At 46.7% G+C, this 18,860-nt stretch overlaps 2 protein-coding genes across 8 annotated transcripts in view; one reads left to right on the forward strand and one right to left on the reverse strand.

Annotated features, from left to right (window-relative positions):
* Positions 1-9,730, reverse strand: part of ZNF830 (zinc finger protein 830) — a 545,853-nt gene extending 536,123 nt beyond the window's left edge. The window contains exon 1 of one of the 2 annotated variants that reach the window (XM_063922745.1): positions 9,403-9,727. In XM_063922745.1, the coding sequence (XP_063778815.1) occupies positions 9,403-9,521 (119 nt within the window). In that variant the 5' untranslated portion in view covers positions 9,522-9,727. Of the gene's footprint in view, positions 1-9,402 lie in introns of both variants that reach the window. The other variant, XM_063922746.1, reaches the window with a different exon arrangement.
* A 134-nt stretch (positions 9,731-9,864) lies between these two features.
* BAG1 (BAG cochaperone 1) overlaps positions 9,865-18,860 on the forward strand; it is a 253,268-nt gene continuing 244,272 nt past the window's right edge. For 3 of the 6 annotated variants that reach the window (XM_063922747.1, XM_063922749.1, XM_063922748.1), the window contains exon 1: positions 9,865-10,000. In XM_063922747.1, the coding sequence (XP_063778817.1) occupies positions 9,878-10,000 (123 nt within the window). In that variant the 5' untranslated portion in view covers positions 9,865-9,877. Of the gene's footprint in view, positions 10,001-10,169; positions 10,320-18,860 lie in introns of those variants that run through there. The other 3 variants (XM_063922751.1, XM_063922750.1, XM_063922752.1) reach the window with 3 other exon arrangements.

Raw genomic sequence — 18,860 nt, forward strand, 5'->3', positions numbered from 1 at the left:
ACGCTGATCAACAACTGCTCCCTGGACCTCGCCTTTATGAGGAGATCGTCCAAGTACGGGATAACTGTAACTCCTTGCTTCCGAAGGAGTACCATCATTTCGGCCATTACCTTGGTAAATACTCTTGGTGCCGTGGACAGACCAAACGGCAACATCTGGAATTGATAATGACAGTCCTGTACCACAAACCTGAGGTACTCCTGGTGAGGTGGATAAATGGGGACATGCAAGTACGCATCCTTGATGTCCAGAGATACCATAAAATCCCCCTCTTCCAGGCTTGCAATGACCGCTCTGAGCGATTCCATTTTGAACTTGAACATGTAGATGTTAAAGGATTTTAAATTTAGAATGGGTCTTACCGAACCGTCCGGTTTCGGTACCACAAACAGTGTGGAATAGTAACCCTTTCCCTGCTGAAGGGGGGGTACCATTATTATCACTTGCTGGAGGAACAGCTTGTGAATTGCCGCCAGGACTACCTCCCTTTCCGTGGGAGAAGCTGGCAAGGCAGATTTTAGGTAACGGTGAGGGGGGGTTACTTCGAACTGCAGCTTGTATCCCTGCGATACAATCTGTATAGCCCAAGGATCCACCTGTGAGCGAACCCACTGATTGCTGAAGTTTCGGAGATGCGCCCCCTCCGCTCCTGGCTCCGCCTGTGGAGCCCCAGCGTCATGCGGTGGACTTAGTGGAAGCCGGGGAGGACTTTTGTTCCTGGGAACTAGCTGCATGGTGCAGCTTCTTTCCTCTACCCCTGCCTCTGGCAAGAAAGGATGCACCTCTGACTTTCATGCTTTTTTGAGAACGAAAGGACTGCATTTGGTAATACGGTGCTTTCTTAGGCTGTGAGGAAACCTGTGGCAAGAAAGTCGACTTTCCAGCTGTCGCTGTGGAAACAAAGTCCGATAGACCGTCCCCAAACAACTCCTCACCCTTATAAGGCAAAACCTCCATGTGTTTTTTAGAGTCGGCATTCCCTGTCCATTGCCGAGTCCATAAGACCCTCCTGGCAGAAATGGACATTGCATTTATTCTAGAGCCCAGCAGGCAAATGTCCCTCTGGGCATCCCGCATATACAAGACGACGTCTTTAATATGGCCAAGGGTCAGCAATACGGTATCCGTGTCCAGGGTGTCTAACTCCTCTGACAAAGTATCTGTCCATGCTGCTACAGCACTGCACATCCAGGCTGAAGCAATAGCCGGTCTCAGTAGAGTACCAGTGTGTGTATACAGACTTCAAGATACCTTCCTGCTTTCTATCCGCAGGCTCCTTTAGAGCGGCCGTATCCTGAAACGGCAAGTCCACCCTCTTAGATAAGCGCGTCAGCGCCTTGTCAACCCTAGGGGAGGATTCCCAGCGTAACCTATCCGTTGGCGGGAAAGGGTACGCCATTAGTATTCTCTTGGGAATCACCACTTTCTTATCAGGGGATGACCACGCTTCTTCACATAACTCATTTAATTCATGTGATGGGGGAAAAGTCACTGGCTGCTATTTCTCCCCAAACATATTTACCCTCTCGTCAGGGACAGGGTCATCCTCTGAAATGTGTAATACATTTTTCATTGCAATAATCATGTATCGGATGGCCTTGGTCATTTTAGGCTGTAATTGTGCCTCATTATCGTCGACACTGGAGTCGGACTCTGTGTCGGCATCCGTGTCAACCAACTGAGATAGTGGGCATTATTGAGACCCTGACGGCCTCTGAGGCGCCTGGGCAGGCCCGGGTTGAGGGCCCGGCTGTCCCCCGGCTGCAACATCATCAAACCTTTTGTGTAATGAGTTTACATTGTCATTTAAGACCTTCCACATATCCATCCAATCCGGTGTCGGCACCACATTTATCTGCACTTGCTCCGCCTCCACGTAACCCTCCTCATCAAACATGTCGACACATCGGTACCGACACACAGCACACACACAGGGAATGCTCTAATTGAGGACAGGACCCCACAAAGTCTTTGGGGAGACAGAGAAAGAGTATGCCAGCACACACCACAGCGCTATATAACTCAGGGATACACACTACACAAGTGATTTCCCCATAGCTGCTTAATATACACCTTTAGTGCCTAAATTTATGTGCCCCCCCTCTCTTTTTACCCTTCTAGTGCCAGGAGACTGCAGGGGAGAGCCTGGGGAGCGTCCTTCCAGCGGAGCTGTGAAGAAAAATGGCGCTGGTGTGCTGAGGAAGAAGGCCCCGCCCCCTCAGCGGAGGGCTTCTGTCCCGCTGTCTGTGACTGAAAAATGGCGGGGGAGTTTACACATATACAGTACCTGACTGTATTATGTGTATTTATGCCAAAGGCACTCTAATTGCTGCCCAGGGCGCCCCCCCCCCCCAGCGCCCTGCACCCTACAGTGACCGGAGTGTGTGGTGTGCAGTGGGAGCAATGGCGCACAGCTGCGGTGCTGTGCGCTACCTTCAATGAAGACAGGAGTCTTCAGCCGCCGATTTCACCTTCTTCCAGCTTCTGATCTTCTGGCTCTGCGAGGGGGACGGCAGCGCGGCTCCGGGAACGGACGATCGAGGACAGTTGCCTGTGTTCGAACCCTCTGGAGCTAATGGTATCCAGTAGCCTAAGAAGCGCAACCTAGCTGTGAACAGGTACGTTTGCTTCTCTCCCCTCGGTCCCACGTAGCAGCGAGTCTGTTGCCAGCAGGAGCTCACTGAAAATAAAAAACCTAACAAATACTTTCTTTAACTAGCAGGCTGAGGAGAGCCCACTAGGAGCACCCAGCTCTGGTCGGGCACAGATTCTAACTGAGGTCTGGAGGAGGGGCATAGAGGGAGGAGCCAGTCAGAGCCGGCCCTAGGCATAGGCAAACTAGGCAATTGCCTAGGGCATCTGGTATGCCTAGGGGCACAAGCAGCTTCTGCTGATTAAAATGATATGCGGCATGCCTATATTCTGTGTGTAGCATTTCGTATGCAGATACAGCCAAAGTCGCACACATTATATAGGCATGCCACATATCATTTTAATCAGCAGAAGCTGCTTGTGCATCCTTGCCACAAAGCAATGCAAATAAGATGCATTTTCATAAAAAATAGGCACCCGACATTAGCAGAGCTCCCAGTTGACTCACGCCAGGAACTATATGTGTCATTATGTGTATAAGGTCATTAATAATGTGTAACATATGTGTAAGGGGCACTATGTGTGTCACTATATGTATAAGGGCACTAATAATGTGCAGCATATGTGTAAGGGACATTATGTGTATCATTATGTGTATAAGGGCATTTACAATGTGCGGCATATGTGCAAGGGAAAATAAGAATTTACTTACCGATAATTCTATTTCTCGGAGTCCGTAGTGGATGCTGGGGTTCCTGAAAGGACCATGGGGAATAGCAGCTCCGCAGGAGACAGGGCACAAAAAGTAAAGCTTTAGGATCAGGTGGTGTGCACTGGCTCCTCCCCCTATGACCCTCCTCCAAGCCTCAGTTAGGTACTGTGCCCGGACGAGCGTACACAATAAGGAAGGATTTATGAATCCCGGGTAAGACTCATACCAGCCACACCAATCACACTGTACAACCTGTGATCTGAACCCAGTTAACAGTATGATAACAGCGGAGCCTCTGAAAAGATGGCTCACAACAATAATAACCCGATTTTTGTAACTATGTACAAGTAATGCAGATAATCCGCACTTGGGATGGGCGCCCAGCATCCACTACGGACTCCGAGAAATAGAATTATCGGTAAGTAAATTCTTATTTTCTCTATCGTCCTAGTGGATGCTGGGGTTCCTGAAAGGACCATGGGGATTATACCAAAGCTCCCAAACGGGCGGGAGAGTGCGGATGACTCTGCAGCACCGAATGAGAGAACTCCAGGTCCTCCTTAGCCAGGGTATCAAATTTGTAGGATTTTACAAACGTGTTTGCCCCTGACTAAATAGCCGCTCGGCAAAGTTGTAAAGCCGAGACCCCTCGGGCAGCCGCCCAAGATGAGCCCACCTTCCTTGTGGAATGGGCATTTACATATTTTGGCTGTGGCAGGCCTGCCACAGAATGTGCAAGCTGAATTGTATTACACATCCAACTAGCAAAAGTCTGCTTAAAAGCAAGAGCACCCAGTTTGTTGGGTGCATACAGGATAACAGCAAGTCAGTTTTCCTGACTCCAGCCGTCCTGGAACCTATATTTTCAGGGCCCTGACCACATCTAGCAACTTGGAGTCCTCCAAGTCCCTAGTAGGCGCAAGACACCACAATAAGCTGGTTCAGGTGAAACACTGACACCACCTTAGGGAGAGAACTGGGGACGAGTCCGCAGCTCTGCCCTGTCCGAATGGACAAACAGATATGGGCTTTTTTGAGAAAAAAACCACCAATTTGACACTCGCCTGGTCCAGGCCAGGTCCAAGAGCATGTTCACTTTTCATGTGAGATGCTTCAAATCCACAGATTTGACTGGTTTTAAACCAATGTGTTTTGAGGAATCCCAGAACTACGTTGAGATCCCACAGTGCCACTGGAGGCACAAAAGGGGGTTGTATATGCAATACTCCCTTGACAAACTTCTGGACTTCAGGAACTGAAGCCACTTCTTTCTGGAAGAAAAATCGACAGGGCCGAAATTTGAACCTTAATGGACCCCAATTTGAGGCCCATAGACACTCCTGTTTGCAAGAAATGCAGGAATCGACCGAGTTGAAATTTCTTCGTGCGGCCTTCCTGGCCTCACACCACGCAACATATTTTCGCCACATGTGGTGATAATGTTGTGCGGTCACCTCCTTTCTGGCTTTGACCAGGGTAGGAATGACCTCTTCCTGAATGCCTTTTCCCTTAGGATCCGGCGTTCCACCGCCATGCCGTCAAATGCAGCTGCGGTAAGTCTTGGAACAGACATGGTACTTGCTGAAACAAGTCCCTTCTTAGCGGCAGAGGCCATAAGTCCTCTGTGAGCATCTCTTGAAGTTCCGGGTACCAAGTCCTTCTTGGCCAATCCGGAGCCATGAGTATAGTTCTTACTCCTCTACGTCTTATAATTCTCAGTACCTTAGGTATGAAAAGCAGAGGATGGAACACATACACCGACTGGTACACCCACGGTGTTACCAGAACGTCCACAGCTATTGCCTGAGGGTCTCTTAACCTGGCGCAATACCTGTCCCGTTTTTTGTTCAGACGGGACGCCATCATGTCCACCTTTGGTAATTCCCAACGGTTTACAATTATGTGGAAAACTTCCCCATGAAGTTCCCACTCTGCCGGGTGGAGGTCGTGCCTACTGAGGAAGTCTGCTTCCCAGTTTCCATTCCCGGAATGAAACACTGCTGACAGTGCTATCACATGATTTTCCGCCCAGCGAAAAGTCCTTGCAGTTTTTGCCACTGCCCTCCTGCTTCTTGTGCCGCCCTGTCTATTTACGTGGGCGACTGCCGTGATGTTTTATCCCACTGGATCAATACCGGCTGACCTTGAAGCAGAGGTCTTGCTAAGCTTAGAGCATTATAAATTTACCCTTAGCTATATTTATGTGGAGAAAAATCTCCAGACTTGATCACACTCCCTGGAAATTTTTTCCTTGTGTGACTGCTCCCCAGCCTCTCGGGCTGGCCTCCGTGGTCACCAACATCCAAAACTGAATGCCGAATCTGCGGCCCTCTAGAAGATGAGCACTCTGTAACCACCACAGGAGAGACACCCTTGTCCTTGGATATAGGGTTATCCGCTGATGCATCTGAAGATGCGATCCGGACCATTTGTCCAGCAGATCCCACTGAAAAGTTCTTGCATGAAATCTGCCGACTGGAATTGCTTCGAAGGAAGTCACCATTTTTTTTATCATGGCCCTTGTGCAATGATGCACTGATTTTAGGAGGTTCCTGACTAGCTCGGATAACTCCCTGGCTTTCTCTTCCGGGAGAAACACCTTTTTCTGGACTGTGTCCAGAATCATCCCTAAGCACAGGAGACTTGTTGTCGGGATCAGCTGCGATTTTGGAATCTTTAGAATCCACCCCTGCTGTTGTAACAGTATCCGAGATAGTGCTACTCCGACCTCCAACTGTTCCCTGGACTTTGCCCTTATCAGGAGATCGTCCAAGTAAGGGATAATTAAGACGCCTTTTCTTCGAAGAAGAACCATCATTTCGGCCATTACCTTGGTAAAGACCCGGGGTGCCGTAGACAATCCAAACGGCAGCGTCTGAAACTGATAGTGACAGTTCTGTACCACGAACCTGAGGTACCCTTAGTGATAAGGGCAAATTTGGGACATGGAGGTAAGCATCCCTGATGTCTCGGGACACCAGATAGTCCCCTTCTTCCCGGTTCGTTATCACTGCTCTGAGTGACTCCATCTTGATTTGAACCTTTGTAAGTGTTCAAATTTTTTTAGATTTAGAATAGGTCTCACCTAGCCTTCTGGCTTCAGTACCACAATATAGTGTGGAATAATACCCCTTCTCTTGTTGTAGGAGGGGTAATTTAATTATCACCTGCTGGGAATACAGCTCGTGAATTTTTTCCCATACTGCCTCCTTGTCGGAGGGAGACCTTGGTAAAGCAGCCTTCAGGAGCCTGCGCAGGGGAAACGTCTCGACATTCCAAACTGTACCCCTGGGATACTCTGATAGAGGACAGGACCCACTAGCCCTTTGGAGAGACAGAGGGAGAGTTTGCCAGCACACACCAAAAACGCTATAATTATATAGGGACAACCTTATATAAGTGTTTTCCCTTATAGCATCTTTTTTATATATTTCTGACGCCAAATTAGTGCCCCCCCTCTCTGTTTTAACCCTGTTTCTGTAGTGCAGTGCAGGGGAGAGCCTGGGAGCCTTCCCTCCAGCCTTTCTGTGAGGGAAAATGGCGCTGTGTGCTGAGGAGATAGGCCCCGCCCCTTTTTCGGCGGCCTCGTCTCCCGCTCTTAACGAATTCTGGCAGGGGTTAAATATCTCCATATAGCCCCCGGAGGCTATATGTGAGGTATTTTTAGCCAAAAAAGGTTTTCATTTGCCTCCCAGGGCGCCCCCCTCCCAGCGCCCTGCACCCTCAGTGACTGCCGTGTGAAGTGTGCTGAGAGGAAAATGGCGCACAGCTGCAGTGCTGTGCGCTACCTTAAGAAGACTGAGGAGTCTTCTGCCGCCGATTCTGGACCTCTTCTCGTTTCAGCATCTGCAAGGGGGCCGGCGGCGAGGCTCCGGTGACCATCCAGGCTGTACCTGTGATCGTCCCTCTGGAGCTAATGTCCAGTAGCCAAGAAGCCAATCCATCCTGCACGCAGGTGAGTTCACTTCTTCTCCCGTAAGTCCCTCGTTGCAGTGATCCTGTTGCCAGCAGGACTCACTGTAAAATAAAAAACCTAAGCTAAACTTTTCTAAGCAGCTCTTTAGGAGAGCCACCTAGATTGCACCCTTCTCGGCCGGGCACAAAAATCTAACTGAGGCTTGGAGGAGGGTCATAGGGGGAGGAGCCAGTGCACACCACCTGATCCTAAAGCTTTACTTTTTGTGCCCTGTCTCCTGCGGAGCCGCTATTCCCCATGGTCCTTTCAGGAACCCCAGCATCCACTAGGACGATAGAGAAATTATGTGTATAAGGGCATTAATAAAGGTTGCCATAATGTGTAAGGTCCATTATGTCTATAAGGACATTAATAATGTGTGTCATGTGTAAGGGGCATTACTGTGTGGTAATATGTGTATAAATGCATTACCAATGTGTGGTATTATGTGTATAAGGTGCTCTACTGTGTGGCGTAACATAGAAAGGGCACTACTGTGTGGCGTATCGTATAGAAAGTGCACTGCTGTGTGGTCTAATGTGAATAAAGAGCCATATGGTGTGGTGTAATGTGAATAAGGAGCAATATGGTGTGGTGTAATGAGAATAAAGAGCAATATGGCGTGGTGTAATGTGAATAAAAGGCAATTCAGTATGATTTTATGTGGATGAGGGGCACTACTGTGAGGAGTAACATATATAAGGTAAAGTGGTACTACTGTGTGATGTAATGTGAATAAGGGACACTATCGCATGATAAATTGTGAATAAAGTTGCACTACTGTGAGGCATAATTTGAATTGGGGGTACTATTGTTTGGCCATCCTCCTTGCCAGCAAAAACACATACCTTTTTGGGCTGTGCGCCAAATGTGCTCACTGTTCTTATTAAATTACAGGGGGTAGGAAAACAAAAATAAGGACTGCTATGGGTGGGGGTGATGGTGCTGGGAAAGTGGTGCAGGGTCAGAGGCGGAACTAGCGGTGGTGCTAGGGGGCACCAGCCAAAATCTTGCCTAGGGCATCATATTGGTTAGGGCCGGCTCTGGAGCCAGTGCACACCAGATAGTACCTAATCTTTCGTTTAAAGTGCCCAGTCTCCTGCGGAGCCCGTCTATTCCCCATGGTCCTTACGGAGTCCCCAGCATCCACTAGGACGTCAGAGAAAGTGGTATACTTAATAACTGTGTCCTCCCTTCCCCTTGTGTGTATAAGTAATAACTTCCCCTGTTTGTATAATAACTGTCCCCTCTTCTCCTGTGTGTATAAGTAAAAACTGTCCCCTCTCCCCCACTGTGTGTATAATAACTGTGGCCCCCCTTTCCCTATGTGTGTAAGTGGGGTGGCCAATCTCAGGCCAATTTTTCAATCCCAAGTATCGGGATTCAAAAATAGTCAATCCCGGGATTCCTGGGATTGGCTTTTTTTCTCCGCTCACCCCGCACACATAACTCACCATATATCGCAGACGGGCAGGTGGGACACACCTTCTCTCTGCCAGCAGCGGGTTACGGCACAGCGTGAACTCTCACTGCACGTCACACTGTGCTGTGCTGGGGAGCAGGAAACCAGGCAGCGCTGATCCCTCAATCCCCGGGATTGGAGATTTCAATACCGGGATTGAATCACGGCCGTTTCTAGGCCTAAATGCCGCCAATCCCAGGATTGGCCTCCCCATGTATAAGTAACATTTGTGCACCCCTTTCCCATGTGTAAAACTGTCCCCTCTTCCCCTGTGTGTACAAGTAAACAAGTAATAACCGTGTGCCCCCTTCCCCTGTGTGTATAATGCCCCTTTCACACCGCACAAATAACCCGGTATCGACTCGGCATATTGCCGGGTCGGCGTGAAAGGGGCATTACCAAAATTGCGGGTCGTCTGACCCGGCAATTCAACCCAGGAATAAATCAGTGTCGTATCCCCAGTCCTGTCAGCGCAATTATAATGCTTACTATGACAATTGTAATGAGTTCCAAGCTGAAGACCAGCAACCTGCTACATGTGTTGCGCTGCCATCGTGGGTGTGAGTGCTGTGCCAATACTGGGAACACTGTGCTACCGTGTGTGTGTTTTGCGAATCCAGCCCCATGTATACGCTGCCACCCATGCTACGATCAGTACTGTACTACGCGTATAGTTAAGGATATTTAGCAAGCGGAGAAGCGATCCTTTTCCTGGCTCCAGTCTCACGCTGCTTAGCTCTCATCATCTGCCTGAGCTCTTCCTGCTGCAAAAGTTTCTTCTCTTTCCCGGGAGCAGCCATATTTCTCCTCTCAGCGTCTGACAGCAGCACCTCCAAGATCCGTACTTCCTGTCAGCAATTTCCGGCGCGGATAGAACTCGTCCCCATTTAATTGGAATGATTATTACAGTAATTAGTTTATGTGCGGTCTTTCCGATGTTATGGGGCGTGTCCTAAAATCGTCTCGATCTTGAGATGCAATAACATTAGGGGCGTGGCTAAACAGATTGAGCAGCCCTATTCGCTGTCTGCAATACGCTTTTATTTGTGCTTTTAAACTATGACGGTCACCAATGAGGTTGTGGAGGCGTGGTCTTATTTGCCTACCTAGTAGACCAGCAGCTGATTGGCTAATTTCCTTCTCTTTCATTCTCATCATGCGTCAGCAGTCAGTGACGCCACACCTCCGAAGGAAGAGAAGGGAAGTGAGGTTTCTCTCTGTCTGCAGTGCGTCTAGAACATGGAATCCAGTAGCGTTTGTGCTGTCACTCTCACATATGGTAATATACTGTACTTATTGTATACAATTGGGTCTACGGGGCAGTCCGCTGCCTCATTTTCAGCGTTTGCTACAAGTTCAAATTTGAATGAATAGGATGTTGTATATAGGAAGTACGTGATTAGTTGTGTATATTTTCACTTCGTAATCAGGACCAGGAAGTGCTATAAAGAGAGGGCAATAGATAACTTCCGCCCTTACAGCACCTTTTATCCATGCACCATTGGACACTTGCGGGCTCGGTGTCTCACTCCGCTTCGCTTGCCACAGGTTACTTTTCCAAATAGTTTGTGACATGGACCCAGGGGCTTATGTGAAAGGTATTTTAGGCAATATGATTCATTGTGACGCTTTAAACCAGGGATGGGGAACCTTTGTCCCTCCAGCTGTTGTTGAACTACACATACCAGCATGCTTTGCTACAGTTGTGCTATTTGGCCATGCTAAAACTGTTGCAGGGCATTCTGGGATGTGTAGTTTAACAGCTGGAGGGCCGAAGGTCCCCTACCCCTGCTTTAAACTGTGTGAGCCTGTGCGTTATTAGCATACCTCCCAACATGACCCTCTCCAGGAGGGACAGAATGCTCTGCTTCTGGACTTTCCTCTCAATGTATGATTGCTGGCACCTGTTTTGAACAGGTGAATGGATAAGAAAGGTGTTTCACCACAGGTGATAGCAATTATAAATTAAGAGAAAAGTCCAGGAGCAGAGCATTGTGTCCCTCGTGGAGAGGGTCATGTTGGGAGGTATGCATTAGCGATACCCGTGACCATGTAGCCATAACTGTGCATGCCTTCATTAGGGTAGTTATGAAACACTTAGCGAAACTATTACCAAAATTGATGTATGTCCACTACTTTAGTGATGGTGCTAGCGCACAATACAAGAACTGCAAAAACTTTTTGAAATTATGCTTCCATAAGGATGACTTCAGCATTCAAGCAGAGGGGATTTTTTTTTTTTTTTGCTACATCACATGGTAAGAGTCTGTGTAATGGCATTGGAGGACAGATAAATGTCTGGTCACACGCACCAGTGTGCAAGCAGTGGAAACCCATCACATCTTGACACCTTTGGACCTGTATAGCTGGGCAACTGAAAATGTACATTGCATGAAGTTTTTTTTTTTGTGTCCCTAAACGAAATACAAGTCTGCAAAACCAAGCCGTATAGCCGTCTGCAAACAGCAAAGACTGTGGCAGGAATACAAACTCATCACATAATTCGACCTATTAGTAATGATGAGCTACGCATATGTTGATTGTCATCAGACGACATGAAGGCAGCAGGAATAAGGAGTTGGCATCACTATGCCCAGTCACAAAAAAATGTAGACAAAAGTGATGTGCAACCAGGAACATACATAGCAGCAGTGTACATTGGGTATATCATTCACTGTAATGTGAAGGAACAAGATGTGCTGGTATACTTCATGAAATGAAACCAATCAACAAATGGACTGCTCTGACCTTCAAGAGATAAGTGCAGAGGTTCTCAAACTCGGTCCTCGGGGGCCCACACAGTGCATGTTTTGCAGGTCTCCTCACAGAATCGCAAGTGAAATAATTAGCTCCACCTGTGGACCTTTTAAAATGTCAGTGAGTAATTAATACACCTGTGCACCTGCTGGGTTACCTGCAAAACATGCACTGTGTGGGCTCCCGAGGACCGAGTTTGAGAACCTCTGGATAAGTGTTTTGTTCCTTTTATTCACGTCCTCTGTGTAACGGAAATGCCTACTATCCAAGGAAGTACTGGAAGACAGTGTACACTTTAAGGAATATTACAGACTGTTACAACAGGTTCCAAACAAGGGAAAAATAAAGGAGATCGTTGAGTCAACTTCGGTTATGGACTTAAGTTATGTTAAATGTTTTACATTTGATGTTTTTTTGTGTTAATTATATATGCGGTACAACAGTAATCGAAAATCAACGTCACTTTTTTTCTACACTATTAAACAGAGTACATTGCTGACTTGTTTTTTTTGGGGGGTAATGTATACCTTTTTTTTAAGCACCACCCAAAAAATGGGATCCCTAATGTCGATGGAACCTAGCGTTTTTATTTCTACTAAAAAAACATGCATTTTGCTGTAACGCAAAACGTGAGGGAGATAGTGATTTGGTTTAGATTTTTAGATTCAGGGGGAAAAGTTACCTTAGGGGTTCAAATTTCATGGTGATTCCTTAACAAACACCCGTGATACTTCAAATAAACTGGTTAAAGAAGCCATGATTAGGAAATTATTTGATAAATTTAAAAATCAATATTTAATAAACTAATTGTCAGGCAGCCGAGATATTTGGCAGAAATAATTGTTCTAACAACCTCTCTAAAAATAAAAAAAAAATAAAAAAAATCGTAAAACTCTGAGATCGGTGGTTGACACCCTTGGTTGAACCGACATGGAATGACCCACAGGGATATCAGCAGCTGCCCATGGTTTCAGCTTGTCAAGCTCAAGTGTTACATTGAACATTAGACAGGTCTAGGGGCTATATTTAGTGCAGGTTTTTTAGAAGTGGAGATGTTGCCCATAGCAACAAATCAGATTATACTGTACATCTTCCTAGAAGATATTAGTTGAAATCTGATTTGTTGCTATGGGCATCGTTTCCACTTCTAACACAGCCTGTTTTGACCGTTATATTCCTGTCTGACCTATTAGTGTACCTGTGAACCCCTCAGTTCTTCCACCTTACCTCACCTTTACCCTCTCGTTTTTGCCCGTCTCTTGCCTTGCCCTGTCCTTCTTATTTAGATTGAAGTACACACAACTGTTATTGGTGCTCTACAGTCTTAAGGGACCTACACACTTGTGATACGCCGCCGAGCTGCCTGACGGCGAACCGGTGGCGCGAGGGGGAAGGCATTGACGGGGTGAGTGGAGTTTCTTCACTCCCCCTGGCACCCGGCACCATAGCAGTGCAGACAAATATGGACATGATCGTCCATATTGGGGTGCTTGCCCAAGCGATGGGGCAGCAACGATGAACGAGCGCAGGGCCGCGCATCGTTCATCGTTGCTGCCTCCACACTGAAAGATTTGAACGGTATCTCGTACATTAATGAACGAGATCGTCCATATCTTTCAGTTTTATCGCCCAGTGTGTAGGGCACATTACATAGCTTTATATATTGTTGTGCTTTCTTTTCAAGTGCATGTCCTAATTTAACAAAGGTTTTATTATTGTACTGTATGTATTCTATGTATGTGACAATGGGTCTAATTCATAGTTGATTGCAAAACAACATTTTCCTCTAATGGGCAAAACCATGTGCACTGCAGGTGAGGCAGATATAACGTGCAGAGAGTTAGATGTGGGTGGGTTATATTGTTTGTGCAGGGTAAATATTGGCTGATTTATTTTTACACTCCATTTTAGATTTCAGTTTGAACACACCCCACCCAAATCTAACTCTCTCTGCACATTTTATATCTGCCCCACCTGCAGTACACATGGTTTTGCCCATTAGAGGAAAATGTTGTTTCTGAAGCGGGGTACATTGGTTTCCATAGGGGAACATTGGGGTGTAGAGATGGATCTTGATCCAGGCACCAACATGCTAAAGCTTTAGACTGTCCCAGGATGCATCGGGGCCTCCTCTATAACCCCGCCTTCAAGCACTGTGAGCTCAGTTTCGAGTTGGTGCCTGCAGAAGCTGGTCACTTAACAGGGGTGCTGCACTGGGCAGCCCTGAAAAAGCTTGCATGTCAGGGTGACATTCTGTGCTGCGGCTCCGTCGCCTCCCCAGCGGCATCACATAAACCCACTGGCTCTGTTCCCAGGTACTTGAGGCGGAGATGCTCTGGCTCCAGGCACACTGTCGCAGACGCTCTCCTTTTTCGCGTGGCTGCTACTGAAGGGAGGAGGTAAGAGGGTCCCCAGGAGGGACCCGCCATTAAATCGCGTTCCGGTCGTAGTCTAAAGAGATGGACTGCGATGCTGGCGTGGACATTGTAACAGGGCAGGGACCCCACTATATTCACCAGGGCATAGGCGTACAGGTCGGATATGTAAATATCCTCTTTATTAAGACTTCATAGTACCAGGTGGTGAGGACCAGCATAAGGGAGAAGGCACTTGACCTGTAGCCCCTCCCCCAGCTCCGGGCACCATCGACTGCTGGTGTTCCCGCCCTGGAGCTGCCTCACACTCTCCCTTACCCTCTGACTGAGACATTCTTCTATGATTAGCTACAAATGGTCTCCGGGACTGCAGGGCAAGGTCTCCTCTGTAAATCCGCCTGTGCATCAGTGCCATGACTTTACAGACACCTAAGTATTCTACATGTCAATAATAAGACAGTGTTAGTTAAGAACAAGTGTACCTGTGCCAGAATATTTTGTACGAGTATTCTGATATATACATCCGGTCTCGGACTGCACATTGTGTGTGCAGTGATCGCGCTGAGCCAAAAAAAAAGTGGGTCCCAGGGACCCTTCACTTTTAAAAATTGGGGTCCTACCGGTCTTTTTATGGGTCCCATCGGAATGAAGGTTCTTATTAATTTTAATCTTGTTTGGACACTACAAAAGTGTTGCAAGATGGGGGGATGGGGGTGACAGTGCTGCTGGGCTGTGTAGCATGCAGGACACCCTGCACCAGAGTTGTAACTAGACATTTTGGTGCCCTTAGCAGAAAGTGAATTGGTGTTCCACCACTCAGACCCTAAAGCATAGGTAGTGCGCGCCTTAGGCGCGCTGCAAAATTTAGGGTGTGGCTTCATAGGGAAGGGGCGTGACCACATAATAGTGTCAATTCACATTACACCACACAGTAGTGCCGCTTATACACATTGCACCAGGTAGAACCTCCTATGCACACTGCGCCAGGTAGAGCACGTCATACACTTTGCACCACGTACAGCACGTCATACACTTTGCACCACGTACAGCACGTCATACACTTTGCACCAGGAACAGCACGTCATACACTTTGCACCAGGAACAGCACGTCATACACTTTGCACCAGGAACAGCACGTCATACACTTTGCACCAGGAACAGCACGTCATACACTTTGCACCAGGAACAGCACGTCATACACTTTGCACCAGGAACAGCACGTCATACACTTTGCACCAGGAACAGCACGTCATACACTTTGCACCAGGTAGAGCACATTATACACATTGCGCCGGGTACAGCACGTTATACACATTGCGCCGGGTACAGCACGTTATACACATTGCGCCGGGTACAGCACGTTATACACTTTGCGCCGGGTACAGCACGTTATACACTTTGCGCCGGGTACAGCACGTTATACACTTTGCACCGGGTACAGCACGTTATACACTTTGCACCGGGTACAGCACTTACAAGTTGCAGCCATCACCTCAGACCCTCAGTCGTCGTCCCCCCCTTCCACAGCAAGCCCAGCCACCACCTGCTTGACTCACTGGCCACGGACTGCATTCAAAACATACTGATCTGCAGTAATCACCTCTTTTTTTGGACGAAAATGCAGTCAAGAGTTAACAAAAAATAAACATTGCCTTTAAACCTTATACAATACACTATATACTAGCTTGAATGACACGATGATCTACAACCGCTGACACATGAGACCCGCTGCCTGGCCTCCTCCACACTGCCCCCATGTACTGTAATGCATGTACTGTCAGGGGAATGGCTGTTACCGGCCGGCACACACAAGGGAGACGCCACTGCCAGCACTGCCCTGACCATCCCGCCAAGCTGCTGACAAGGAGCGATCATCCCCTCACGCATCACTTTTCTATCACACAAGAGCACACACCCTCAGCCACCTGCTGTCCCGCCACCTACCGCTGCATCTTCCCCCGTCTTGATCCCAGCAAATGGCTTCCTCTGCTGGCTCCTGCGGATAACCGATGTGGCAGAGCTTCATGCCCGGCCGGAGTGGACAGCCCCCTGCCACATACGGCGGACTGGATGTTACGGGTCCCGTGCAGAGCAGAGAGGGGAAGGCGGGAGATCACACGCTCCATGGTCTCCTCCCCTTCCTCTGCCATTGGAGAGTTAAAGTGACTGACAGCACAGGACAGCGCTGCTGATTGGTCAGAGCGCGTCCTGTGGGACCCTGCGGTTTTTTTTTTTTGAGTCACCACTGTCAATTGTCGGGTAAAATACGCGCTATAGCGCGTATTTGCGAACACTGTGTGTGTGTATATATGTGTGTGTGTATGTATGTGTATATATATATATATATATATATATATATATATAAACAAACAAACAATGGTGGCAGAGAGGTGAAAATATCAGTGCAGTTTAATCAACGTTTCGGGGGTGCTCGCCCCCGTCTTCAGGATACACTTTGAGTGTATCTTGAAGACGGGGGCGAGCACCCCCGAAACGTTGATTAAACTGCACTGATATTTTCACCTCTTTGAACTAAGTCTCCAGAGTGCCGCCATTGTTTTTCCTGTATATTTATGCAGACTGCCTGGTCTGTAAGGAGGGCACTGGAGCAGGAGCTTCGCTCAGCATGTTCAGAGGAGAGTGCCAGTCTTGTCTGATATATAGGTTGAGTCTCCCTTATCCAAAATGCTTGGGACCAGAGGTATTTTGGATATCTGATTTTTCGTATTTTGGAATAATTAGATACCATAATGAGATCTTATGAGGATGGGACCTAAATCTAAGCACAGAATGCATTTATGTTACATATACACCTTATACACACAGCCTGAAGGTAATTTTAGCCAATATTTTTTATAACTTTGTGCATTAAACAAAGTGTATCTACATTCACACAATTCATTTATGTTTCATATACAGGTTGAGTATCCCTTATCCAAAATGCTTGGGACCAGAGGTATTTTGGATATCGGAGTTTTCCGTATTTTGGAATAATTGCATACCATAATGAGATATCATTGTGATGGGACCTAAATCTAAGCACAGAATGCATTTATGTTTCATTTACACCTTATACACACAGCCTGAAGGTAATTATAGCCAATATTCTTTATAACTTTGTGCATTAAACAAAGTGTGTCTACATTCACACAATTCATTTATGTTTCATATACACCTTATTCATACAGCCTGAAGGCCATTTAATACAATATTTTTAATAACTTTGTGTATTAAACAAAGTTTGTGTACATTGAGCCATCAAAAAATAAAGGTTTCACTATCTCACTCTCACTCAAAGTCCGTATTTCGGAATATTCCGTATTTCGGAATATTTGGATATGGGATACTCAACCTGTACACCTTATATACACAGCCTGAAGGTCATTTAATACAATATTATTAATAACTTTGTGTATTAAACAAAGTTTGTGTACATTGAGCCATCAAAAAATAAAGGTTTCACTATCTCACTCTCACTCAAAAAAGTCCGTATTTCGGAATATTCTGTATTTCGGAATATTTGGATATGGGATACTCAACCTGTGTGTGTATGTATGTGTATGTATATATATATATATATATATATATATATATATATATATATATATATATATATATATATATATATAATGTATATTTATTAGTATCTGTACCTTCCCCACCTGTGGCTCAGGTGTATCTGGCAAAGGTCAAGAGGCGGCACTCCAAGGTCTTGAAAAAACTTTTATATGCAAAGCATGGTGCAAAACAGGGCAATAAAGTGCAAAAAATGGAAAAACATGGAGGTCTTACGACGTTTCAAGGCATCAAGCCTTTTCCTCAGGTAAGGATACCCATGTGCAGTGTAGTGTGCAGAAAGAAAGAACCAAACCCACAGAATGAATCACTCACCTTTTAAAGCTGTGCAGGAGCAGGTGTTCCCGGCGTCTGTGTCCGGGACTTCCGGGTACGTCACACGGGCGGCGCATAGTATATATATATATATATATATATATAATGTGTATATGTATATATGTGTGTGTGTGTGTGTGTGTGTGTGTGTGTGTGTGTGTGTATATATATATATATATATATATATATATATATATATATATATATATATATATATATAATATATATATATGTATATATATATATATATTTCTCCAACAACGGGTGCGGCACTCCATGCGACGAAATGATCAGAACACTTACATTTGAAGTAGTGACAATGTTTCAATGCAATTTAATTGTGCATTTTCATCAGGTCATATTTCTGCTGCGGGGTACAGTGGGCTCCACAAGGAATTACATTGGGGGTGTAGAGTAGTATCTTGATCCGAGGCACCAACAGGCTCAAAGCTTTTGACTGTTCCCAAGATACACAGCACCGCCTCCTCTATAACCCTGCCTCCATGCCAGTGAGCTCAGTTTTGTTAACCAGCCCAATGCAGTAGCGGGTACCAGAGACGACAACAGATCGTAGCCAATAACACCACACACTCGCCGCAGGAGTGTCAGCGGCTATGCCAATACCAACCCAAAATAGCTAAGTGCGTCAGGATGGGCGCCTTGTGGAGCCCAGTGTACCTTGCAGAAAGAGATTTAACAACGGTAAGTTCTTACTATAAATCTTGTTTTCTGCTGTGGGGTACACTGGGCTCCACAAGGACTTACATCGGTGATGTCCCAAAGCTGTTCCTCACGGGAGGGGATGCACTGTAGCGCCACAAGAACTCTGCGTCCAAAGGAATCGGCGGTATTGAAGGAATAGAGCCTTAGAAACCTGTTCCTTGAGGATCACGTAGCCGCCTTGCACAACTGTTCAAGGGTCGCACCACGGTGGGCCGCCCAATAAGGTCCAACCGTCCGAGTAGAATGGGCCTTAATATGGGAGCAGGAGCTGGACGACCAGCCTGTACATAAGTATGTGCAATCACCATTCTAATCCATCTAGCCATGGTATGCTTAGAAGCAGGCCAGCCACGTTTGTGAAAACCAAACAACACAAAAAGAGAATCAGATTTC

Source organism: Pseudophryne corroboree, chromosome 5 (assembly GCF_028390025.1).
Source record: "Pseudophryne corroboree isolate aPseCor3 chromosome 5, aPseCor3.hap2, whole genome shotgun sequence".
Classification (NCBI taxonomy): Eukaryota; Metazoa; Chordata; class Amphibia; order Anura; family Myobatrachidae; genus Pseudophryne; species Pseudophryne corroboree.